Raw genomic sequence first — 26,084 nt, forward strand, 5'->3', positions numbered from 1 at the left:
AAAACCATCCCTTTCCCACTGGCGATTTTGTGATTAATTACGTGCATAGAAGCATATCAGGTCACACTAAACCAAGCTGTAATCTATGCGTCGTAGATTACTCAGCCATTCGCTAGATAATTCGCGAAACATCAATTATGAGAGGAACCGGCCATCACAAGAAGCTAATACAATTGAACGGCTATTATAGGAACAGCCATCAATAAAGTGTAATAAGATCATCAATAACCTATGCCCAAAGCTCCCCCCCGCCGTTTAATTTCACATCAGGCAAAAAGTCTAGTCTTTTCCTTGCTCTCAAAAACTGTTGGTTCAGAATAATAGGTTGAAAGTAAACAAGCACATCTCACCACCACCAATGAAAATATCATCTTTAACAAGAGTTCTATCATCTGTGAATGAGACTACAGCTAAAGTTAGACTGATTCAATTTATGGTACAAATGGCAGCCACAACAACTAAAACATGCCTGATGAAAGCATTAGTACCAAAATTTGGTGCCAACCCCTGTATACATATGTAATGGGCAAAAAAAAGACACAGAAATGCCAAGAACACGGTGATCTTTGAAAGATGATTAACAGCAAAGCACAAAGAAGAAAGCTTTCCATTTGATTCAGTCTGGAATCCACCTCCAATGTCAATAATTTGGACAAGGATAGCATTAATTTATCCCCCAGTCCCTGGGCGTCAAAGATTTCAAGCTTTCCAACAGTTAAATATCTACAGAGGGAAAACTCTATCTGCATCCACCCAGAGAATATAGCTGACCAAAGTGCTTGCAAACCATGGAAGTCCCTACTACTCTGATATGCTGAAGATGTGGTGGTCGGAGACTCTGAACACATCAACTTTGCTCACTTACCACCAACCCTGCAGGAGCATACCAGAAGCTGAGAGTCTGGGGAGGTCCATCCTCCAGTAGCTGCATTAGAAGGGAAAAAAATTATAAAACGGTGTCAAAATGCAGCCACACCAAAATACAGGAAAAACATCTCCAACCTCAGAAACTAAACTGAGATGTTTTGACCCCAAAAAAAGGATTGAAGGAGCAACCAGTTCTAAGAATAGGGAATAGCTCTGATATACTGGGAAAAAAGTTTGGGTTACAAAGGAGCTGCTTTCTTTTTTTCAAAGCATTTTCTTTTCATTTGAAGGAGATGGATTTAACGAACTACTGGAGATCAATTACCAGGAAGGAGAGGAAAGCAATAGTTATGTCTTGATAATTAGGACAGAAGACCCAACAAACACTTCCAACTTCTGAGATATCCTTGTTCTTTCAAACTAAATCAAACTAGAAAAAAGGACACATGCTCCAGCAGAAAACCTTTAAAATAATTGTGCACGAACATCTCTCCTTTTCATTGGTTGTGTATCACAGTTTCTGCACAGGAATAACAGCTCAAACGTATAAAAATCCACAAGCTTACAGTGTGTGGTACACAATTTTAATGCATGAGATGTCCTAGTGCTTCCCTACAGAGAAATTGCACTCAAATGCTTAAACAATGCAGGAGGTACAGGTCACAGTCTAAACCATAAAAGCTAAAAAGAATCTGCTGATTTAAAAAACTAAACGAATAAAACACGTCTCACCTTCCAAAATCACCAGATTGCAGCTTTTCCTGATCTTAATGCCACGACTGCTTGAACCTGAAGCTCTCACTATCCCATCCTCCCTCAGGCTCCTTCCTCTTCAGAGGACCCCCTGCTACAGCATACATCCTACTATGCTCCTCAGCTAATGCTTGTGAACCGGCAGCAGAGAGTTGTCTTGAGGTCAAAGAAACCGACTCCTCTCTCCCTTCCATGTCCACCACTCCAGGGCCTGCATTAAGATCCAGACCCTGCCTGCCCCATTTTCTATTGTGGTCCATGGTACCGTTGTTGTTACTGTCAGGAAGGCCAACCATATACGGCCTCGGATATTGAGATGGCACAGCCCCAACAGGACCCAGCAGCTGTGAATTTACAGATGGCGTATAAATCCTTCCACCAGTGGAAGAATCAACGAAAGAAGTTGATCCAACTGAGAATGTTGCAGAAGGAAGTGCGAAACTTTTTCCCAAAGGAAATACAGGATACGGGAAAGGGGAGGATGGGAAGGGCATGGCAGGCGATGATGACAATACCGAACTCCGATAAACATCCGGGGTGAAAGGAGAACCAGCAGTAGGACCCAAGATTCGTTGCGCACCAGGTGTGACTACTGGGAATGGCGGCTGCTCCACACGATCAGGCAAAATCGATGGAAGTGTCACAGTTGAATAAGTACTCCCAGGAGTAAACCAAGAAGAAAGGTTCCCCATTTCTGGATTGTTCAGTCTGAGGTTAGAAGCAGGCAGTTGGGACCGCATGCTTCCCTGATGACTATCGTGGAATAGAGACTGTTCTGTGCTGAAATCATCGACACCAGGCCCATTATTTAAATCAAAGTCCCTCCTCACATCCCCAGTGGGCAAGCCAATCGATGATGCTTTCGAAGGGAAAATTGCACTGTCCAATCTACAACTGCTACTCACAGAGCACTGCCCCGCATCACCAGGTTCATCAAGTCTATTTAAATCAAGATCCAGTCCTCCAGAACAACGAACAGCAGGAGAATCTATCACTTCATTCTTCAATGAAGCACGATTAGTCATATGGTCCAATGGAGAGATCAACTCTAGAGCAGAATCTTGACCATTTATGTCGTCAAAGGTTCTTTCATCTGGTACATTCAGGTCGATATCTAATTGAGGGCGACTGTGCTTGCTGGTAGAAGCTTCAGAATGAGATATGGTTGTGGAACTTAATGGCATATCAAGAGATTTTCTGGGCTCAGCTGGGCGAAATGCACTTGTTGCAGCAGACCCTTTCCAGCCGAACTCCCCTTTGACCCTCAATAGCTCCTCCGGTGGAACAAACGGACCTTTGGCCGCGGCAGCTACAGTAATGGAAGCAGGCAGACTACATGAAACTGAGGATACAGCAAAAGGCAACGGGTTCATAATATGGACATTTGATAAACATCCAGGGGCTGTAAAGTTGATTGGCTCCCCGTATTTCCCTTCATCAGAAATAAAACCTTCATTTAAGTCAAACTTCACCTTTGAAGCTGACTCCGGAGCAGCAGAGACAGAAGAAGTCTCTACATTGGAAGATCCACAGTCCGTTGTCTTATCTGCGCCAACAGCAGGGAAGTTTGATTCTCTAGCTTCCCCATGTTTCTGCACTTCTGCATTTGAAAACCCAAGTCTCTCTTTCTGATTGAGTAAGAGGCCAGAGTTCTGCAGAGGGACAACATCCTTCCGGTCAACACTAGCTTCACCCTTCTGATTTCTTATAGTAAAGTCGATTTCACAACAGGCTTTATCCTCAACTGAAGCTTCAACAGTTCCTGGATCAGATTTTGTCTTTTCAGACAGATTAACAAGATTTATACTTGCTTCATCAGACTGTCCACCTGTTGCTGTGGTGGGATCTCCACTTGAGCTAGTCGGTAGGGGCTCTTCCTTGTCGCTTCCCTGCATCTTTTCAGATTTTACCAAAACAGAAGATTGTTTCATCTCGGTACTAGCAATGTTCAACAGCCTGTTCACACCATTTTTGTTCTCACTTTCAAAGTCAGAAGTACAGACTTCAACTGTTGGTTTCTGGTCTTCTAAGCTTGCAACTGCATTAGTGACCCTGTCTCCTGATACTGAAGTACCATCTCCAAATTTAGCATCTACAGCACCTTCAACTTTGACCTCACGGGACACCACCTTTTCCTCCTGGAATTGTTTGCTTAATTCATCATCAATTTCCACCTCACCTGACTTCTCAGTGATCTCCAACTTTTCTCCAGCCTGCAGTGAATTGGTGCAGGCAGAGTTGAACTGTTTATTGCATCCACCTGTCATTGTCTCTTGAGAAGGTGATACGGAGGCCTTTCTATCTCCAGATAGCTCCATCGCAGCACCCTTGGAGAGTTTATCCTCAGACCATGAAGCACTAGCACTAACGAGCTTCTCCCTATTACCATCATCATCATTTCCACGGTCACCAGCGGAGATATCAGCAGGAGGTGACTTTGACTTAACGCCGTCACCTGTGCAAGCCTCTTCAGCAGCAGGTATATTTCTTTGCGGAGAAACAGAAGGCGAAACCATGTCAGACTTGGACATTTCTTCAGCAGCCACACTGGCAAGGAGATTCATTCCAATAGCATCACCCAGTAACATAGGCACGTTTGATTCCGAATATTCTACACAGCTCTCAATCAAAGCATTCATGGAGCTAAAAGAAGCTTCATGCAGCTTTCCAGACTTCGGTTCAGTCCCTGATGTACAAGCAGCTCTAACTTCTGCTGATTTCCTGTAGTCATCAACAATCTTGCTTCGCTCTTCCTCTGGAGCAGCAGCTGGTGATCCATCGCTGCCCTCAGAACCAGTTAGTATATCTTTGAGATCATTGCTCTGCCATGATGATTCAGCATTCGCCTCAAAATTTGATCTATATGCATCAGTCTTTTCCTTTACTGTTCGGTCAAATTGATCATTCTTTTCAGAAAGTACAGGCGAAGAAGCTCGGCTGCTCATGTTGGTAGGGTCCTCATAGGATCCTCCACTGGCACTTTGTGCAGGACTGCGTCCCCTGTTAGATATCTTAACTATCAATTTGTGACCACTCCCCTCGAGAACTGGCATATCAACAGTTCTCTCACCACTCAATGCAGACTGCGGTAACTTTTCTGAGGTCGGATTTCTATGCGAACTTCTGCCTGAAGGACTCTCCTTTTGGCCTCCAGATACTGATGATCCAGGATATCCATTAATTGACTTCCGGTGACGAGAACCACCAGTAGAGATCTTGATGCTGTTCATTGACACTGCAGTTGAACTCCTCCCGTCCTCTTTCCCCGAGAGCGACTGACTCTGGTTGTGAGACTGGCTAGAACTGCTGCTCTTGTCTTCCCTAGCTAAAGGAACATCACAAGACCCACCGACCGAAACTCTGAGCTGACCCTCTTTTCCAGATGCAGGTGATGATGCAGGTTTTGTTGAGCTCGGGGACAAGGACGCAGACTTTATAGTAGGCTCCCCTTGTGAAGTCTTTATCGAGGCCATTTTAGATGCAGAAATCTGTGCAACTGCACTCTTTGTCACATCATTTGAACCACTGGGATTTTTGCTAATACTATGAGAAGCCTCGGGCAACCTTGATTTAGAAGGCCACGAGACAGCCTGATTTGAACCAGACTTGGCATCAATGATGTTCATCTCAGCTTCAACCCGTTTCTTCCACGTATCAACTAAACTTCGTGCCTTCCTTTGTATCTCCGTGTTTTTATGCTGCCGCAAGTGATTAACAGACCTGCCAATATTGCACATCTGCAGTGCTTGAAGGTTTACGGGAAGCTTGTCAAGTGCACGGAGCAAAACAAAGAGAAATTCTTCAACCAATTTTTCACCGTCTTTTGTGTTACTACATTCACCAATCCGCCCCTTATGAACATCTTGAAGCCACTCGTCTAACACAGGTAGACCCCTTAACTGTACAAACCTAGTAAGACAGTCAAAATTTTCAGTTGCAGCTACAACACTTGCAAGCATTGAACGACTGATCAAATCCATTTTCCTCTCATTTCTATCTGGCTGCATGAGGTGAACTAGCTTCTCAACCCCTTCAGAGTTAATGAGCCCTCCTTTCTCCGTAATTTTAGAAATTTCAGATTTCAATACGCTTTCAGCTTTGATTTGACCAGAAACTGTATCATCTGTTTTGATTGAACGTTCACGTTTAATTGATTCAGAGCCTTGATCTCCCCGCTCCCTCTTCTTTCCCTTGACATGTGGAGGAAAAGAAGTTACACTACTTTGAATACTATCTCCAGCTGGTTTCAATTGTGATGTCGACATGGAACCATTCATTGGTTTCGGAGAACGACCACCCGGTTGCACTGTTGCATGCATCTCAACTCGCGTCTTGTTTAATAGTTGACCTACTTCTTCTTGTAGCTCCTGCAGAGGAGAATTAGTGTTGCATGAGTGAAACGTCAGCAAGACAATCAAGAAAATTAAAGCATGAAAAGTGTGCAATTTCTCCTTTCTCCTGGCATCTTAGACTCTATGTCTTCTATGAAAACAAATCCAATGATAAAAAAACAATATATCTTTTGGTTCAACATTCAACCCTGTCCCTCTCTCTCTGTCTCTTTGGTTTTTTTTTTTTTTTTTTTGCTGGGATAAATAATTTGCAACAGTTTAGCATATTGAATACATAACTATCAAGCAATAATAACCTACTTTGATGTAATCTTGGTCAGTTAACCACCATAAACACTTGTTTGAAATATCATAAACACGCCGGCAGATAAATGAGGATATCCCTGTTGGAAGTTCAGAACCTTTGGAAAGGAATGCAACTTTACACGGATGCAGTAGTGATGCAGCAAGAATCTCATCCCTATGAAAGGAATAAAAGATTTCGTTGGGTGCGGCTTCCGGGAGGATGCCCTTGCCAAGCTTAAGCTCAGCAGGTCGATAAAGCCAATTAACACCTAACTGCAGATTATTTTCTTCACTCAAATTTAGCCTTCGGATTATTCCAATGAAAGGAGGGGAATCATGAGGTGGTTTGAACAAAGCACAATCACCCACGCTAACTTTGCGACCATCCTGCAAAGAAAGGATAAATTTTCAATTTCACCACGTAAAGATGTTTAAATCAATAAAGAAATAAAGCAATAAATTCACAGAAGTAGATGCAAACTAAACAAAGCTAATAAACGAACTCATACGCAATAGAGGAAGGAGATAAATAACGAGAGTGCCCAGCAAATCAGGAGGTCTGGAGGGGAATGGGGAAAGTTGTCATCCACATCTTCCCCAAGTCGTATGAAAACTTGCAGTTACGTAAGCTTGCGCATATGTTATTTTGGCAAATTCATATATTTCCAAAAACTTCATTAAGTACAACTTATAGTATCAACAATCCGTGCAGAATATGGTAAATAGTCGAGTTTGAAGTAACATCACAATTTACTACTTGCCTCATCTAAACATCCAACAAGACTCAATAAAAGTGGGCTCGAGAACGACATACAATCATGCAGCTAACCTAAGATAAAAAGTTGTTCCCTACTTAGTAAAGCCGCTACCTGCCTTGCATTCCAAGGATTTATATATAGCAACGACAAATTTCTCCAAACACACAAAAATACATTCTTTGACACTGTAACTTAGCTTGCTTTAAATTAAAATCTGGTGAGCTCATCCTCAATCGCCTTCTTTCCTTATGAAAACAAAGCAAAATGGCAGACTATTTATTGCCAAAGCTCTACTTGGATACAATCTACTTTGTGACTGCAAGCATCACCGTCGCAGACGTGAGAGATGGTATATTGCACATCTTGTGGCATTTCAGCAATTTTTACTTGAAACCAGCAACAACAACAACTTCACCTTGCTGTAAATGTCAAAATTTAAACAAATACAGAAAATAGAATAATATCATTCGACACGAGAAAGTAACAAGCAAATCAGGCCCCACATGACCACGCAGTTTCCACACGGAAAGTACCACTGTATAGACCTATCCAAAACCAGAACAAACAACTCATCAATCCCGAATGAAATTAACGGACTATATCCAACCACACAACGCCACGACGAGCTTCACTAACAATTTCCATCCCAGGAAACAAGGATACCCATTTCCCAAAAATCTTTGAAAATACAAAAAGAAAAACCGGGCATCAAACGACAGTCAAGGAACACATATCCTTGATCATTAATACAGAAAATCAGCCTGCAACCTAAAACCGCGCTTCCACAACACCACATATAAAAGCAACAACAACAAAACAAAAAACAAAAAAAAAAAAAGGAATAAACACTGCTGGGCAATCAAATCAACGGAAATAATAGAAAAGAACAATTAGGCAATACGAGGAAATGAAGGGGAAAAAAAAAGGAAAAACCCACCAAGTTAATACCTTGCAGAACGAATCATCGGTAATATTAGAAACAACAGAGGAATCTACCGGCATGTGCTGACTACCGCCTCTACAAAATTCACTTTCCCTTTGTTCCTTCCCATGCATAATAATACAAATCGACTTGCATCTTTTCCGCCCTCAAACATCCACCAAAACCCTAGCAAAATCCCCAATTTTCTAGAAATCCCAAATTCCCAACCTCGATCGCAATTAAATCCTCACAAACCCTAATTCCTTAACTTAATTCCAACGGCAACACCTCAATTCTCCGATCTGCAAACCATTAAAAATTAAAGCTCAATAATTCTAGATCCAATTAATTCAATACATACACGCATAAATACAAATCAATATTCACCTACACAAAAATATACACACAGACAAAGAATATTGAAAGAGAGCAAACCTTTGTAATTTTTACGACCTAAACGACTGAGAGAAAATGTAATTTTTAGAGAGAGAAAAAAATGTGGCTGAAGACGAAGAGATTATAATGTATAAATATATAATTTATTATTCGTCTTAAAAATAAATAGAGCGATGTGTGTGTGTGTGTGAGAGAGAGAGAGAGAGAGAAAGAAAATTAAACAACAAAATAAAATAAAAGTAAAGAAAATCAGAAAGAGAAAAAATGATGTCTTAGACGGCAAAGGGAAAGTTGTACTTGTTAACTTTACTTTGGGTTGTAGAGGGAGAAAGCGGGCAGTTCGGGCAGAAGGGGCAGGGGCATTGATAACATCACCCACGTAAGAGAGTTGAAAAGAGAGAAGTGAGATGTGGAATGTGACTGTATGACTGTGTGACTAAACTAAGATTTTTAGGAGAAGATTGACTCAATCTTAAGTATGTGTAACGTAAATCATTTGACTTTGTTTTGTTTTCCTATAAATCATTTTTCTGTTTCTCTCTCTATCTGTGTGCCTCTTGTTCTGTGGGAATGAATTTTTATTGGTATTGGATTCATCATATGCCCAATTGTTTGTTCTGTTTTCGTACGCATGTGGTTGGGTGATTCACTGGACCTCTAAGTTCTAGAGGGCCAATGTGAATTTATTGTTTGATTTGAGGGTTGATTTGGATTTGTAAGAAATTGGTGGGTTCTTTTGTTTTAAAGTGAGGTGCAAGTAAAGGTAAAAGTGCAATATGGCATTAAGGTTGTCTTCAAATGTACCAACACTTCATGAAGTGTGTTTTATGAGCCACTCTTCCCACTCACTCTGCTGCCGAAAATTAGGTGAAGAAAATTTTGCAAAAATACTTCTGTTGTTACATTCAATGAGGTTGCACTTTGTTGTCATTGTAGAATAATATTAATGGTGTAAAAATATTATGATATCAATATATAATTGAAGTCGCGATACATATATGCAAATTTATGTTGTTACTTTTAATTATTTTTTTAAGTAGTCTAAATATTTGATCAGTCTTTAATCTACGCTACATATTTTATCTTCTATGATATTCTTAGTTCATTGGAAATTTATTCGGGAGAATTCGACTCTTACCTATGAAGGTGGATCCAGCGGATCTAGCTCAGAAATTGGAGCGTGCAGCTCCAGCGCTTGAAAATCTAGCCTTTGGGAGATGAATCCCAGCTCTGATGATCTTGGATCCAGCTAATTAGCTTCGGTGACTTTAATGGATCAAGAGTACTTGGAGAGAATTTGGGGGCGGCATTGCTCGACATTTTGAGGGATTAGGTAACTATTTTTGGTGGGTGTCCTTATTTGCTTTTGTTGGTATTCCAGATCATAAATTGGAGAGTGCAGCTCCGACGCTTGAAAATTTATCCTTAGAGGGATGAATCCCAGCTCCGGTGATCTTAAATCTAGCTCTGTAGCTCCGACAACTTTAATGGGTCAAGACTTAAGAGTACTTGGAGAGAATTTGGCGGCGGCATCGCTCAACATTTTGAGGAATTAGGCAACTATTTTTGGATCTTGTCTTTGTTTGCTTTTGCTGACATTCCAGATCAGAAATCGGAGAGTGCAGCTCCAACTCTTGAAAATATAGCCTTTGGGGATGAATTTCAGCTCCGATCTCGAATCTAGCTCTGTAGCTCTGACGACTTTGATAGGTCAAGAGAATTTAGGGGCGGTATCAGTCAACATTTTGAGGAATTAGGCAACTGTTTTTTACTGTTGTCTTTTTTTGCTTTTGCTTCTTTTCATTTTCCTTTTTTCGTTTCTTTATTAGTTGTAACTTTTATTATTATTTTATTTCTATTTTAATAAAACATCACCTACTAAATATTACTTAGCGACATTAAAAAAAAAATCCTAGAAATAGAGCTTAATGGCAATAGGATGTGCGATTCATAAAATACAATTGTCAATTTTCGTACCATTTGATTAGTCGTGTTATCGAAATCAAAGTATCATATCCTTTTTTCTTTTATATCAAAATATATTTTGCATTGCTGATACTTAAACTCTGTAATTTTTTATTTTATTTTTTATGGAAAAGGTCCAAAAAGACCCCTGAACTATCCAAAAGATTTAAAAATACCATTCATTCCATAAGGCATTGTCCAATCACCCCCACCCGGCCACCCCCACCCCTCCAAGTAATATAATCACATAAAGTTAAATTCCATTATTTTGTTGTACCATTAATAATTTTCCATAATGCTTCCCCCCTTCTTAAAATAATTTTTTTGACACATCCCATCATCAAATGTTTTATGTTGCTTTCATGTTTGGGTATATCCATTTGACATTAGGTGAAAAGTAAAAAGAAAAAGAACTAATTGATGAGAAGAGCTTTGGATTGTATTCTTTGAACGTATTATGAAATGTGACGTTCAAAGACAACATTTGAGACCACGAGTGTATTGAAACTTGCGTACTTTTAGACTTTAGTAGTCACTTTACTCGTAGTTGGAGAACAAGTTCTTTAGTCTTTTCCCTAATATGGCGATTCTTGTATTCATTTGTTATAACAAAATAAGATACTCTAAGAATTCAACCAGAGATTACTTTGAGATAGTCATTACACATGCTATTTTTTCTAGAGATTGATGAAGATGAACATTTCATGACAAACATGTAATATATACACACTCATAATTAGTATCAAAACTACAATGACCGCGAATTGAAATTGTAGATTTGTTTACCATTAAAATGTTCCTTTAAAGTCAGAGAGCAAGCTAATTGAGTTTCTCCAAGGTTTAAATTTAAGCGTTTGATCCATGTTCTCCCTCAACAAATACTAATTACTTAAATTCTCAACGCATACGTTAATCCCTATTCTTGTTAAATCAAAATATTTAATCTGTGAAACAATTGGAATACCAATTAATATGCATGAAGGACGACCTTTTTTTGGAGCAAACCAAATCTCGAGCTAAGCTCTTTTTCTCTGCGTGTGTGTGCTGTTAATATTGATCAAATTTTGTATCTTGGAAGTTCTGTCAAACTAGTTTACAATATTGAATAATTATGCTCGTATAAAACCTGTATTATGGGAGTTCTCCAATCGTGCGCTTCCAACTTTCGGTAACATATAATAAAACGAAAGGTAGCTAGTGTCAAGTGTGAAGTTTCACTATTATTTTTCCAGCATTCAAATTATATATATTAAAATATCCGGAGTTCGGTGAATTAAAATAAAGATTAGTACTATTGCATGAATCCAATAAAACTACAGTATTGCTAGAATCAAGTGAACGTCTAGTTTACGTTCTTGAGTATGTCTTTGGGTAATTAATGAACTTGTAACAACCTACACATTTTCACAACATAAATACTCATAATTTTGCTTTAATTAGTCAAAAAAAATTGAAATGGTAAACGATGAATATTAATATGAGGAAGGAGTTTGTATTGTATAATAATGAACCTACTTAGACTGTTAGGTTCAATGCAAAAGACCCGCACAAATTAAGTTGGCAGCTCACCTATCCTTCAACACAGGGGCGTATGTAGCATATTACAGTTGAACCCCCAACTTTTGATGCAGAGCATAAATTTATGTGTAAAAATTTATTAAAATTGTAATAAATAGTAGACTGAACCCATAATTTTTAAAATATAAAGTGTTCAATGCTAAGAATCTAAAAAAATTGAACCCCTAAAATTTAAATCCTGAATCCGCCTCTGGTTCAACATACTCCTTAAATTCACAGTCATTATTCCCTGTATTACCAGACTTTATTCAATACCGTCTGCTGGTCTATGACCCTCCTGGGAAAACTGCATATCCCAATCACCAATAAGTGCTGTAGCTGGTTAATGTAACATTCCACCAATCTTAGTATTGTTTAGGGTAATCCTAATATTAATGTTGTTTAGGGGAAACATAATTATAGGGGAAACATAATTAAGTATAAATAGATGGTTGGATTCTGAGATAGACCCAAGCTAGGATGGTTTTAGAGGTCCCAGTCCCAGCACCCTAAGGTACTATAGAACTAGGTGATTAGGCACTATAATGACACGTTTAAAGACTTATTAAATTTGAACGCCGGGGTTGACAAGGTTATAACCAGGCAGGCAACCTTTGAATGAGTGTTTGAACTGTGATAACTTGGATTCAAAACTCTTGAGTAATTCTAGCACGAAACAAGTTCTCTTACGGCGCTACCAACCAAACTGTATTTTTTGTCAAAAAGAGATGGGAGTAATTGACCATACGACAAGGTTTAAAATTCAAATCACGTATTTTAAAATACTGTGTACGCCAATAACTAACATAATTTTATTTACACTCAATTCATACATGTACATTGATATTAATTCAAAGCGGCAGATTGCGTGCCAAGAGATAGTCAAGGTTTTAATTAGTCTCACGTTAATCGAACATGAAGGCAACTTATCATTTACTAATACGGAACGAATATGAAGGCATTCATAACCCAAAATAAAAGGTCGAGATTTTTTTTTTTATTTGATGACATTGGAACCCACAGCCGCTATCCTTCGGGTGCGCACAGGGTAAACCCAGCTCCTATGCAATAGCTCGCAAAAAAAGTCGAGAAATAACTTTCTCCATCCTTATTCCTTCATAATTCCTATTTGTTGGCGCTTACAACGAAGGCTACGGTAGAGGAGGATGTCGGGAGTGGGTGATTGGTACTGTTCACCACTGCATATATCTCATACTGATAATTGGCAATAAATGAATGCACCAGAGCAAGCATTGGAGCTGCTGAAAGAGTAAATGCAAAAAATTCACGGGCAAGCAACGTAGGATGTGCCATTGAATGAAGTAAATATCAGAGAGAGCAGCTCCCCAAGCATGTGTTTTCGCACACCCTTTAATTACAGCAATAACATTTTCACTAGAGTTATTGCACCTCTAATTAAGGTGCCTCCGTTAACTAGAGTGGCACTATTTCACAAGCATGTATCAACAGACCGACCTACCCACACACACATACACAGCTTTGGTTTTTATTTTGGCAAAATACATCAAAACACCCCTGAACTATACCCGAAAAGTCGATATCACACCTAAACTATACGAGCGACCTATTACACACCTTAACATCTAAAAACTGAAATTATTTACCCCTGCAAACTGATGACCACTTGCACAATGGAAAGTGTAATACGCTCGCCTGCCACGTCAGCGCCAAATCAGATTTCTTTTAAATTCTTCATTCCCTACCCCCACTGCTGCCTTCCCCCCGCCCCTTCTCCTCCTCCTCCCCTATCTTCACGCCCCCTGCCCCTTTCCTCCATTTTTCTCATCACATTGTTTAATTGGGCAATTAATTGTTACTTTCTAATTTCATTATTAAAAAAAAAAAAAACCACAATCCAATGGATTTTGCAGAGATTTAGTAGTAACCTAGGTTTCATGGCCACAAAATTCCAAGTTTTAATGGCTCTAAAATATGAACCTTTTTTCGTAGTATTTTGATATTTTTTTCAAGAAAGGAAGAGAAATGGGTGAAATTGATGGCGGTGGTGGTGGTGGCTATGGTGTTTTCCGGTGAGATGAAGAGAGGGAGGGGGCGTGGAGATGGGGAGGGAGGGGAGAGAGAGGTGTTGTCGCCGGAGACGAGCTCGTCGGAGCTCCATTAATGGCGGAAAAATGAAGAAGAAATGGGAGTGGAAGTGAGACTACAATTGAAGGACTATTCGTGCACACCATTCTTCTGGTCCATTTGAAGGATTGTCCGCGCAATTTCTTCATAAACTTGCGCCCACCAAAAGGTTTTCATGGAGTAACAAATTTATCTAAAATTTTGGTTTATGTCTTTGCTATGGAGGAGGGAAGGAAGATGGAGATGGAAGAAAAAATGAAGATGAATTTGGTGGGTGGGGAAAATGAGGGGTGGGGTGGGGGTTAAAAAAATTGAATTTTACAATAAAAAAAAAGGAAAAATAAACAATATATAATTAAAATGCGCCTCTTTTAAAAAAAAAAAAAATTGTGCCACATCAGCTTTTAAGGAGCAAAAAATTATCACTTTAAAATACATTAGGTGTGTAATGTGTCGTCTGTATAGTTTAAGTTTGATATCGACATTTTGGGTATAGTTTAGGAGTGTTTTGATGTATTTTGCCTTTTATTTTCAGCATCCAATCTTTTAAACAAAATTGCCATCTCCATAACATCCTACTGAATTCGTTCACAGAGTTTGCCATCATAAATGTCAGGACAGTTGTGTAGATAGACGAAATTTGTCAATTCATGACCACAACACAAACAAGTGAGTTTCCTACATGTGGGGCTAATAGAAGACGGGAGGTAAACCCAAATACTCATTATAAGGGCATATAAACACTACTACCGAATGAGTGTATGGAAATTATAGAGCATTTATCATCCTCTTCATTTCAGTTGACCTCCTTGGATCTGCTTCATCAATTGCTCTCTCAGTGAGCACATGCTTGATTCGGCACATCGACTTCCTTACCTGAATATCATTTGTCAGGAAGATGCTAATGCAAGAGATATCCATGCCTCAGCAAAATTTTAATAGCTCGGTGCCTCATCACATTATCACATGTAGAGTTTTCAATTGTTTATTAATAAAATATACATCGAAACAAAGAAAACTAAAATCAAATCTGTTTACGAGTCCTAAACAATAAATTAATAAAACTCAAATGAGTTTGATTGATTACCAAATATCGTGAGAGAATATACTGCTTTGATTAATGAATATGACTAGCTGTACTTAGTAGGGCCCCCTTTTACTTTGAGTAATTCTAAGATGGTGATTGTTTAATTATTCAGTTGATTCATGCATCTTTTACCCTTTTTTCCCGTAAACTAAAGAGAGTGACGATAGTTGTTGCTATATGGTTCTGAAGGATACGATTTGTTTAAACAGGAGATCCAGAATGCAAGGGTATAAGGCTCAAGTAACTGTGAATATGATCGTAGCTTCATGCCTATCAATATGCTTCTACAACATCTGCTACTGTCTTTTCTTAAAAGCATGACCATTTTTTCTAAAGCTAGAAAGTTAAACATGTAAATAGGTCCCCTCGAGTTGCTTAATTTCTATATTCAAATTCAAGCCTCGCTTAACTTTGATGCATGGTTTAGTTGGATTTTTTATAATTAATACAACTGAAGTCTAAAATGTGAATTATCTAATATTACGGAAATTCCAAATTGTTAAAAGATCTAGAAAATGCTTCAGTAATTCACTAAACTTCGATTTTTCTTGAACAACCATATTTTTTCTGTACTTTCTCTGCGGAGATAGAGGTTTGTTGACTCCTACTGAGTCCTACTCCCTCCGGTCCATTTTATTTGTCAATTTAGAAAATCAAGATAGAATTAATTATTTTTTCCATTTCCACCCTTATTCTAATAAATACGGAGAGAGATTAACGTAGTGAAAGGATGAGTAGTATTAAATTGAGATCAAAGAATAAAATAGTCAAATTATCCTTTTAATTAATGTTTTCTTAAGGGGTGAGCAAAAGGCAAACATGACAAGTAAAATGTACAGGGCGGAGTAATATCTTAAACCTGTTCAGTAGGACATCATGTAGGATAAAATTTATTCCTCTCGCTTCTTAAGATTCAAGCCACCAAGAAATTTACTGAACAGATTGCCACCAAAAACTTTGGCATTTCTGAAAAGCAATTCTCCAATATTTTTTGACTAGATACTTTCTGTAGCTATAAGACTACATATGTTTATCGAGGATTGTGGATCAAAGAAAAGTGCCACCTAGAATTTTCCCCAAAGTACTCCGGAAATCAAGAAAAACCTTCAGTCTAATGCGAGCTGGAACGGAGTTGCCTTAGCTACAGTGGTGTACATTTGGTGCATAATACATTCTACTTCTACCTCGCTATTAGAGTTCGCTATTAGAGTATAATCTTAACAAGCAAATCCAACTTAAGATGCCACTAATATTTGTAGGTTAGTTTGGATATATCTTCAGATCCAGGAGGAGAATCTAATTGAAACATGTCGAAATAGTGCTAAATAAGTTCTTGATAGTTGAGAATTAAATCATAACTATGCAAGGAGCTTACTAAAGAAACTGAATTTACCTTGGACATACGCTCTGGATTAGGAAAACGCAGGTTCTGAGCATTAAGCATCTGGCGTTGAGTCATCAACATGTTCTTCTCCTTCAGAAGAACATACCATAACTTCTGAAGATCATCCCAAGACTTCAGTCGCAATTCAGAAGCCTTCCAACCTCGACCTGGTTAAGTTTTTAAAACTTCAGAGGTCATCCCATCAGAGATTATAGATCAAAGGTACAAGCCTACTAATTAACCAGCCTGACACTAATAGAGAACCTCAATCTCAAGTATGTGTTTAACTAGAAGGCTTTTAAGCATTTACGGTGCGGAGGGCACCAAAACCACAAGGAAGTGTGAGCTTCAACCTTTTCTCTACAGTGAGGCTATCAATTTGGCAAATAGACTTTTTGAATCAGAACAATTTGGCTAATATGTTCTTAATATTGAACACAACCTAAAAAATAAGCAGCACGCAAATTCAAAAATAACCAACTACTCTAACGGTGAAACAACCTTCAGCAGTAAATTTGAATAATACAAATGGCAGTAATGATTAATGAAGTGAAGCATCCCCAATCTTGAAAGAGAATTGAGCTATAGAGGTTCATGTACAAGGACATTTCCCAGAAAAAACAAAAAACCCAAATATAAAACAAGAGGTAGAAGGAAAGAAAAGAAAAAACGGCTAGTGATACAATTTGAAAACAATGCAACAGGATTCACAATAACGTTTGTTTACACGGTATTCATTGGATATATCCATGTAGATTGCTTAACCAAATAATTCACCTCCATTCGATCATAATGTCCTCAATTTCTCATTGTTTACGCTTTTAAAGTGGAAGAATCGATTTCATAGTTATGCAGTAGTTTATGACCTACTACGATTCCTGCGAAATTACAAATTGTAACTCGAGAAATTTTGATTGAATCATTATAGAAATTACAACAGAAAAGAAGATTGAATAACCATTCAATGTTGAAATAGAAAAATAGTCAACATTGTGTACAAAATGAGTATCCATCAATAGATTCGAATTATAATCAATGAGTCCCAATTAGTTTCGTAGACGAAGTCTCCCTTTGAAAAAGTGGGGGTGGGAGGGGTTGTGGTCCTACCACTTCGATTGACGCAAACATGGCTTGGGAAGGTTTCAGAAGACATTTTTTTAAATAAAAGATCCCCAATTAGACTAAGCCAATGCCCAAGGGAAACTAGAGGTCTGTAATGCCTTGAGAAGGAAGCCTCTCTTGTGGTCCAAAGCTAATCCAATTGTATCCGTCTTTGAGAAAAAGATCAAATCGATCTTCAACAGTTTGACTCCGCATAATAAATTCTCCTAGGTAATGCTCTTGGTACTATACAGTCTTTTTTTTTTTTTTTTTTTTTTTTTTTTTTTGATAAGGTAAAGGTTTATTACTAAGTACCAAGAAGGTACCAAGAGTTACAAAAGACTGCTTGGAATATCCACACAGTCAATTATAACATCTCCCTAGCAACTCCAGAAAGTCCATATATTGATCTATATTATCAATGAAACTACTTTTACACCAACAAAACAAATTATGTAAACACTTGTATTTAGCTCTAAAAATATGGTCTTTTTGACCATCAAAACAAGTGTTGCTTCTTTCTAGCCAAATAGTCCAGAATATGCACAAAGGTATAATCCTCCAAATTTGCTTCAAAGCTTTATGTGTTCTTTGGTGCTGCCAACTCTCGAATAGTTCCTTCAAACTCTGAGGCATGATCCAAGAGATCCCACAAATGCTGAAAAAAAATTCCTAACATTGTCTAGCTATTCTACAATGCATAAGAAGACTCTTGGTACAATACAGTCACATCTAATTTATTTTCAAAATTTCTTTTGTAATAAAGGGGAAGGTGTTTGTTCTCAAGAACTCCAAAAACCAAAAAGAATTTGAAATTTTTATGGTATGGAATCATGGACTGCATAATTAGAAAATGGGAATAGCGAAGAGTTTTTCTTTTAGGACAAACTGAAAAGGAAAAGTGACAGACAGAGGGAGTCGCGTATTTTTGCTCCCGAATCATTTTTATATCCTAGTTTTGATCCTTGCATTATTGAACATAGCACATTTGACTTTCAACTAAATCAAGTATGTAATAGCTTTTGAGCTGCCACAAGCTCAACAGAGTCAAACTTCACCTAAGGGGTATTTTTTCCCGATAAAATTGGTGTCCATGCCAACTTGTGTGCACCTTAAATCCATGGATACTTGTATCCTTCCATCAGGTAGAAGGTGACCCTGCAAACCGAATCTTGGTCTAACATAGCCTGGATTCTAACTTCATCGACCACTGGGGGGAACCTATGGGTAACCTAATAGTAATTTTAGTGTATTCCGATCCAACATGAACCAAATACACCAAAAGAGCAGCCAAAGCATTTACAGAACAGAAGAGACAATGTCAGAAACCCAACTGAGGAATCAGAAATCACCACTTACTCTTGAAAAAGAAGCCCTAACTAGAAGTTGAGAATAAGGAAGAAATTATGGAGGCAATAAATCTGAGGAGCTTGCTGCAAAAGATGTTAAGCCACACGACAATATAATGGAAACTTTTCTCAAGGCCCTTTGAAGGTTGAGCGCTTCACATGGTTGGTGGTTCAAGGAACGCACTCAAGGAACGTGCTTAACCCAAGAAAACTTTCAGAAGGTGGGATAAATATCTGAGGTAGGTATTCACGGTGTGAGAAGCAAAATGAAAATCTGAACTATCTCTTCGTACATTGCACTTTCACTGAATAGATCTCAGACTTTATTTTAACTTTAATGGGGGTTAACTGGATGATGCCAAGGATAACTAAGGAATTTTTTTTTTTTTTTTTTTTTTTTGGTAAAGTAATAAAATTCATTAGTAAAACATCAAGAAGATGCAAGGTTACAGATGGGAAAAGCTGGCAGGCTTGGCAAAACCTGTAGAACAATCTAAAGATATCCTATCTCTACTGAACTAGAGAAAAGGAGCTGATAAAATCTAGAAAGTTACCCACATTGTTTACAGGGGCAAAAAAAAATGCCAACTAAAAAGACTAACTAAACACCTAGACTTTAGAGAGCAAATAGGAGTTGAGATTCCTTCAAAGCATTTGTTGTTTCTCTCCTTCCATAGGGTCCAAAAAATTACTGCTGGGATCATTCTCCAAATTCTTTTAATGGATTTGTCAACTCTCCAGAGTATCCAGCTAGCATATGCATCTTTGATGTTGAAGGGCATTACCCATTGTAGACCAAGCATAGAGTAGAAGAAAAACCAGAGGCTAGCTGCTGCAGGGCAGTGCAAAAATAGATGGTTGACACTTTCATTGGTCTGCTTGCACATGGTACACATGTTAACAACTATTACACCTCTCCTTCTAAGATTGTCTTGTGTTAGGCATGCTTCCTTCAGTGCAGTCCAAGTGAAGCAAGTAACTCTGAGAGGCTGTCTGGTTCTCCATACAAGCTTCCAAGGCCAAACCTCTAAAAGGCTATTTTGAGAGCACCAGTTGTTGTAACATTCCTTCACAGTGAAAATCTTTTCCTTAGAATTGCCCCAGAGTATTCTGTCCTGAAAATCTGCCACCAAAGTACTTTGTCCCAAACTTTCTAATAGAGAAAGAAAATCATCAACTTCCCAATCCTGTAAGTTTCTCCTTAAAATTGGTGTCCAACAGTTGTTAACTCTATATTGAGCTAATGTTGCTTCTTTGTTAGAAGCTATCAGAAATAGTGAGGGAAATAAATCTTTTACTAAAGTGTCCCCAAGCCATTTGTCCTGCCAAAATCTGATCTTGAGCCCATTTCCAGCCTTGAATGAGACAGCCTGGAAGAATTCCTCTTGGAGACTACTGATGTGTTTCCATACTCCAACACCATGTGGTTCATTGCTTTTCTTTGCAGTCCAGTGGTCTTGAATACCATATTTAGCTTTGATGATTTCCTTCCAGTACCCTGCCTCATTTTGACCATATCTCCAAAGCCACTTCATGAGTAGGCTGTTGTTATGAAACTTAAGATTTCTAATCCCCAGCCCCCCTTGGCCTTTGGGTTGAATAACTGATTGCCATTTGACCAAAGAGAATTTATGAGTAACACTGTTACCTTCCCATAGGAATTTCCTTCTAAGCCTGTCAATTTGCTTTAGAACTGAGGTTGGCATAGGGAAGAGTGACATAAAGTAAGTGGGAATGCTGTCTAGGACACTTTTGATGAGGGTGAGCCTGCCACCCAATGAGAGATATTGCATCTTCCAAGTGGCTAGTCTTTTCTCCATTCTTTCAATGACCCCACTCCATATCCCAGATGATTTGAATTTAGCACCCAAAGGAAGTCCCAAATAGGTGGTGGGAAAGGAGCCTGTTTTGCAGCTAAGAATATCAGCAAGAGCTTCTAGGTTGGTCACTTCATTCACTGGATATATAGTGCTCTTACGCATGTTGATATGAAGTCCAAAGATGGCCTCAAAGATCATGAGGGTAGTGTTGAGATTAGAGACCTGCTGACAATCAGCTCCACAAAATATAAGGGTGTCATCTGCATAGAGTAGATGAGAGACTGAGACTGAGGTGGAAGGATTTCTGCCCACTTGGAACCCTTGAATCCACTGAAGTTCTTTGGCCTTTGCTAACAGCTGAGATAATCCTTCCATCGCAATGATAAAGAGGAAAGGGGACAATGGATCCCCCTGCCTGAGTCCCTTTTGAGAAGAGAAAAACCCAACTGGACTTCTGTTCACCAGAATTGAAAACTTCACTGTCGAAATACAGAAATAAATCCACCTTATCCACCTTTCCCCGAAACCCATTTGCTTCAAAATGTTGACTAAATAAGCCCAGTTAAGCTGATCAAAAGCTTTCTCAATATCTAATTTGCATAGGATCCCAGTCTCACCACTTTTAATTTTCCAGTCTAGCACTTCATTGGCAATCATAGATGCATCAGTGATCTGTCTATTCTTCAGAAAAGCACTCTGTTGTCCAGAAACTAAGGAATCCACCACTTTTCCGAGCCTCTTAGCTAAAATTTTGGCCAGCAATTTGTAGACACTGCCTATAAGACTTATAGGCCTATAATCTCTAAGCTCTGCGGCCCCTTTCTTCTTTGGGATAAGAGCAATGAAAGAGGCATTGCATGATCTCACCATTTGGCAGTTCTGATGAAAGAAATTAAAAGCTGCTAGCAGGTCTGCTTTGATGAAGTTCCATGATTTTTGAAAGAAAGCCATAGTGAAACCATCAGGGCCTGGAGCTTTGTCAGGGGCACAAGTCATGAGAGCTTCTAAAATCTCCATTTCGGTGAAAGGAAGTTCAAGGTCCTCTTTATCCACTGTGTTGAGACTTGACAGACCTTCAAAGACAGCTGAGGGTCTCCAAGATTCAGTTTCTTTGTAAATTTGTTGATAGTACTCCAGAATACCATCCTTGATCCTTCCTTTGTCTTCAATTACTTCATCCCCTATTTTGAGTCTGTCAATGGTATTGCCCTTTCTATGAGAGTTGGCCATTCTTTGGAAAAACTTTGTATTCTTATCCCCCTCTTTCAACCATAAACATCTTGATTTTTGTCTCCATGAGATCTCTTCAGCGGTTGCTATTTGCTGAATTTCAAGTTTGAGATTCAATGTCTGACCTTTCTCTTCTGTAGAGAGAGCTCTGAGCTCAGCTAACTGGTCCAGCTTCCAAAGTTCTTTGAGTGCCTTGTTCCTTTGAGTCTCGATTGTTCCATAGACCTCCCTATTCCATTTAGTAATGTCTTTCTTGAGATTCCTTAGTTTCTGCATTAGCACAAAGTCTGGGGTGCCTAATACAGTGTAAGAAATCCACCATCCTTCTATCATGTCCATGAAACCCTCAGCTTGAAGCCACATGTTTTCAAATTTGAAATAAGAAGGTGTGGTCTCCCAATCTCCACTTTCCAGGATAATTGGTTTATGATCAGAAAAAACTCTAGGCAAGGGGTACTGTTTGATAGTATTGAACATCTCGCTCCATTCTGTTGAGATAAGGAACCTGTCAATTCTAGAGGCTTGGAGAGACTCCTCCCCTCTTGACCAGGTAAATTGTGCTCCCTGAAGTGGAGGGTCAATCAAATCCAGGTCTAGAATAGTGTTGGAGAAGCCCAGCATCGCCCTTGATCTTCTAACGCAGTTCAATCTTTCCCCCACAAATCTGCACACATTGAAATCCCCTCCTATGACCCATAGGTCAGACCACAATCCCCTGATAGATGCTAACTCGAGCCAAAGATCCTCCCTTTCTGGATTGGTATGAGGGCCATAAACACTAGTAAAAACCCATTTGAAATCCTCAGCAAGACTTTCGAATCTACATGATAAAGAAAAGTCTCCTGCTTCAAAATCAACACATTTCCAAGCTCTTTTGTCCCACATTATTAATATCCCACCTTTGGTACCAATTGCTTTGACTTCTGCCCAAGAGATCCATCTGTTTCCCCAAATTTGCCTGATTAGAGATGGATTCCATGTCTCTATTTTGGTTTCCTGCAGGCAAATAATATCAACTCCCCACTTGTGAATAAGAGATTTCAAAGTGCTTCTCTTGTCTTTATTGTTGAGACCCTGCACATTCCAGCTGAGTGTTTTAACTCTCATCTGGAATGAGCCTTTTGAGACCTGCCCCTCTCTTTCTTCCCACTCCCGTCCTGGAGACCCCAATCCAATCTTTTAAGTTCAGTAACTGCTTTGCTTTTCCCTTTCTTTAATTCTCCTGTTTTATTTTTTTGCTCAAGAATCTGCACTTTTCTTTTTTCCTCCATTCTCAGAATAATTCCCAGAAGTTCGTGTTCAAACCCAGCAACATTTACCCCCAACACTTTGCAAGCCTTCATCATTGTCAACTTCGTCCATTTTGAGGTTTCCACCACATCAGGGATATCAACAGTTTGAATTTGTGGATCATGCCAAGGCAAAGGAAGAAAACTGTTGTAGGACTGAGATGAGATACCAGAGTCAGATTCATTTGAAACTGACAGTGCTGAGAATATCGGTTTGGGTATATGTGGGTCCATCGAGTGCCCTGCGTGAACCGCTTCATCATCTGCTTCAGGCTCGGACAGTGTCCCCTCCATGAGTTCTAAATCCCTGAGACTAGAAGCTTGAATTTCTAGTTCAAAAGGATCAAAAGAGAATGAAGCATTCAAGGAAGATGAAGCTCTGAAGCAGCATGGGTCCAGCTTTGGTACAGATGATCTCCACACTTGCTTCTTTTTGTGTTGCTTGAAGTGTTTGCTTGTAAGTGGGCCTTTAGTGTAGTAACCGTTGTTCAAAGCTAATGAAGTTCTCCCTTTGTAGTGTTTCTTTCTACCCTGACTATTAGAAGAGAATAAGGCCGGCCCATTTGTGTTTAAATCCTTCGAATTCCTTCTTTTCTCCACAGGTTCTTCCACACGTGTGTCACGTGAATCATTAATGGTATTAGCACGTGGAGCTGAGAGAGAATTTGATCCCATCTTATTACCAACAATGTTGGTACATGAACGGGCTAGGTGAGGTAAAGATGCAGACATGGAACTCACTTCCTTCAGCCATCTGGTGGATTATTTAGAAGGAATGAAATGCAAATTTCTTGAACAGTAAAACAGAATCTGTAATAGGAATTAAGTACAAATGCATTTCTTCATTGTTTTTTGGCATAACATGCAAATGAAATGATTTAGAGGCCATGAAAGACTTTTGAGCTCATTACACAACTTAAGTCACTGAACGAGAACCTTTAATTTAGAGTTGAAACAAAACTTCCAATATGCTATGATCTTAAATATTTGCAACCAGACTTTCAATTTCTGGTCTAGCTTGCGTAGGGTTGTGTAGAATTTTTGAACATCTGAAAGTGGTATTCGTGATACTTGGGACATACAATAGTCCGTCGGAAGATTATCTATCAGTGACAAGAACCAAACACTGCAAAGCATCTTCCAGTACATTGCATCAGTTTTAGCTTTTAGAAGTTGTTGAACAATTACTATATTTATTTTTTGCAGCTGCTTGCACTTCTCAAAAAAACTACCTACCTAAACACATGTCATTGATAAATGAAAATGGAGTTAAAATAAGACAGAACTAGCTAGGCCGGACATGTGGGTAGCCAGTAATTTGCTACGCTAATCTCACCCCTCTTGTTTGCATACCAGCACAACAAGTAACCCTTTTAAAGAACACGAAATGCACTTTGATCATACATGTCACAGAAACACAAGTAGTAGAGATGGTTTTAAAGAAGTAGAGATAATGGTCAAAAACACACCTGAACTATTGCTTTTTTTTTCCGCGAGTTTCACACCCAAACTATTAATTGCTCCCTTTTCCTACCTAAACTATAACCATCTATGTATTAAAACACACCTTAACTATCCGTTGTTCTCTTTTCCTACCTCAACAATAGTTTAGGTGTGTTTTTGATCATTAACTCAAAGAAGTATATCCAATTGTGCCAACAACAAATCAGTATCAGGGGAGAAAATGGAAAGGATATTACCATAGACAACAGGCTTATCGTCCTCTGCAGTTCTATCAACTTCAAAGAACTGTTCAAGTGGATTAAGGGCTTCTCTTGTAGCAGATGAAGCAGCTGCTGCAGCGGCTGAGCTCTCTGATTTTGCCGCCGCTGCCAAGAATGTCCTCCCGAAAAGTCTAGCAGCTAGCATGACTGAAACTAGATTGCTAAAACATATATGGGTCATTGTCAATATATTAGAAAAATGAAAGAAAAAAAACACACACACACACAACAGAAATCTTTATAATTTCCTTAGAGGAATTTAGTCGAACAAATGGAATGCAGTTTTCCCCCACGATGGAGATGGTGATGATATACAATTACTGAATGTTAGCCGTCAGTAAGGAGAGGAAAGACTAACATGGAAAGCTGAGAGAGCACCTGTTGAGCTGAAGCCGGATTGCAGTTCAATGCCAAAATGTGAAGTCCGTCGGAGCGATTCCTATTTCGCCTCTCTCTTCTTTTCCTTTTACCCTTCCCTAACCCTACTCTCAATCAGTATTTTAATTATTTAAATTTTTTAGTTTCTTAGTATTTTTATTTGGTAGAGGAAAAAAGGATTTAAAAAGTTGTTGGTATAAATAAAAAGATCAAGCCTTTCACTTTAGGCCCTATTTATTTTGCGTTAATATGGAGACATTTGAATCTGAATAAGCATATGAATGATTAAGTTGTTGTTTCTAAATCTGAATACTAAATTATTAAGGTTGTTTGTTTTTCAATACTAAATATTCATAATTTATTTATTTTTAAACATAATATATATTGATTCAAATAAAAAGTAATTAACTATTAATATATATATATATATATATATATATATATATATTAAATAAAATTATTAGTCCATTTGATAATATAATAAAAATATACATTCGCTATTGATGCCAGAAATGTTTTGCAATGGTCGTGGTCATGACAGTGATGCTTGATACTAGTGGCTAGTAATGGTGATGGTGATAGTTGTGATGTTATTGTAGTGACTTTTGCGATGTTGGTAGTGCTGGTGGTGGTTGTGACGGTGGAGATGGTTGATCTTGGTAGTTGGCGGTGTTGGTGGTGGTGGCTGAAGAATATGTGGTAGTTGATGTTGATGATGGTATTGGTGGTTATAGGGGTGTTGGTGTTAGTTATGATGGTGG

At 38.7% G+C, this 26,084-nt stretch overlaps 2 protein-coding genes across 6 annotated transcripts; both read right to left on the reverse strand.

The window, feature by feature from the left end:
* Positions 1–332: 332 nt before the first annotated feature.
* LOC132632726 (uncharacterized) lies at positions 333–8,568 on the reverse strand. 3 transcript variants are annotated; one of them, XR_009579458.1, is made up of 6 exons: positions 8,373–8,568; positions 7,964–8,239; positions 6,273–6,644; positions 1,600–5,987; positions 1,331–1,387; positions 333–925 (listed from the first exon to the last, which is right to left on the reverse strand). XR_009579458.1 is itself a non-coding variant. In XM_060348777.1 (5 exons), exons 2-4 carry the CDS (start codon positions 8,069–8,071, stop codon positions 1,635–1,637), a joined length of 4,833 nt encoding a protein of 1,610 aa, XP_060204760.1. In that variant the 5' UTR covers positions 8,072–8,239; positions 8,373–8,567; the 3' UTR covers positions 333–925; positions 1,600–1,634. The 3 variants fall into 3 exon arrangements, 1 of the variants encoding a protein (XP_060204760.1); XR_009579457.1 differs by having other exon boundaries at positions 1,193–1,387; XM_060348777.1 differs by lacking the exon at positions 1,331–1,387 and having other exon boundaries at positions 8,373–8,567.
* Positions 8,569–14,505: 5,937 nt separating this feature from the next.
* On the reverse strand, positions 14,506–25,483 carry LOC132632728 (uncharacterized). 3 transcript variants are annotated; one of them, XM_060348780.1, is made up of 4 exons: positions 25,324–25,483; positions 24,922–25,106; positions 16,442–16,599; positions 14,506–14,837 (listed from the first exon to the last, which is right to left on the reverse strand). In XM_060348780.1, exons 2-4 carry the CDS (start codon positions 25,088–25,090, stop codon positions 14,730–14,732), a joined length of 435 nt encoding a protein of 144 aa, XP_060204763.1. In that variant the 5' UTR covers positions 25,091–25,106; positions 25,324–25,483; the 3' UTR covers positions 14,506–14,729. The 3 variants fall into 3 exon arrangements, with proteins under 3 accessions (XP_060204763.1, XP_060204765.1, XP_060204764.1); XM_060348782.1 differs by having other exon boundaries at positions 24,922–25,098; positions 25,324–25,479; XM_060348781.1 differs by having other exon boundaries at positions 25,304–25,456.
* Between the last annotated feature and the right edge of the window lie 601 nt (positions 25,484–26,084).

This window comes from Lycium barbarum, chromosome 3, assembly GCF_019175385.1.
Source record: "Lycium barbarum isolate Lr01 chromosome 3, ASM1917538v2, whole genome shotgun sequence".
Taxonomy (NCBI): domain Eukaryota; kingdom Viridiplantae; phylum Streptophyta; class Magnoliopsida; order Solanales; family Solanaceae; genus Lycium; species Lycium barbarum.

Bases quoted from the DNA above. Each gene is read 5' to 3' on its own strand.
- LOC132632726 (XM_060348777.1), bottom strand. From the start codon at position 8,071: ATGCATGGGAAGGAACAAAGGGAAAGTGAATTTTGTAGAGGCGGTAGT. The intron at 6,645-7,963 runs GTATTAACTTGG...CTTTCTTTGCAG, and splicing joins CCGATGATTCGTTCTGCAAG to GATGGTCGCAAAGTTAGCGT. The intron at 5,988-6,272 runs GTAGGTTATTAT...TCTCCTCTGCAG, and splicing joins CTGACCAAGATTACATCAAA to GAGCTACAAGAAGAAGTAGG.
- LOC132632728 (XM_060348780.1), bottom strand. From the start codon at position 25,090: ATGCTAGCTGCTAGACTTTTCGGGAGGACATTCTTGGCAGCGGCGGCA. The intron at 16,600-24,921 runs GTAATATCCTTT...AAACTTAACCAG, and splicing joins CGATAAGCCTGTTGTCTATG to GTCGAGGTTGGAAGGCTTCT. The intron at 14,838-16,441 runs GTAAATTCAGTT...AATGATATTCAG, and splicing joins ATCCAGAGCGTATGTCCAAG to GTAAGGAAGTCGATGTGCCG.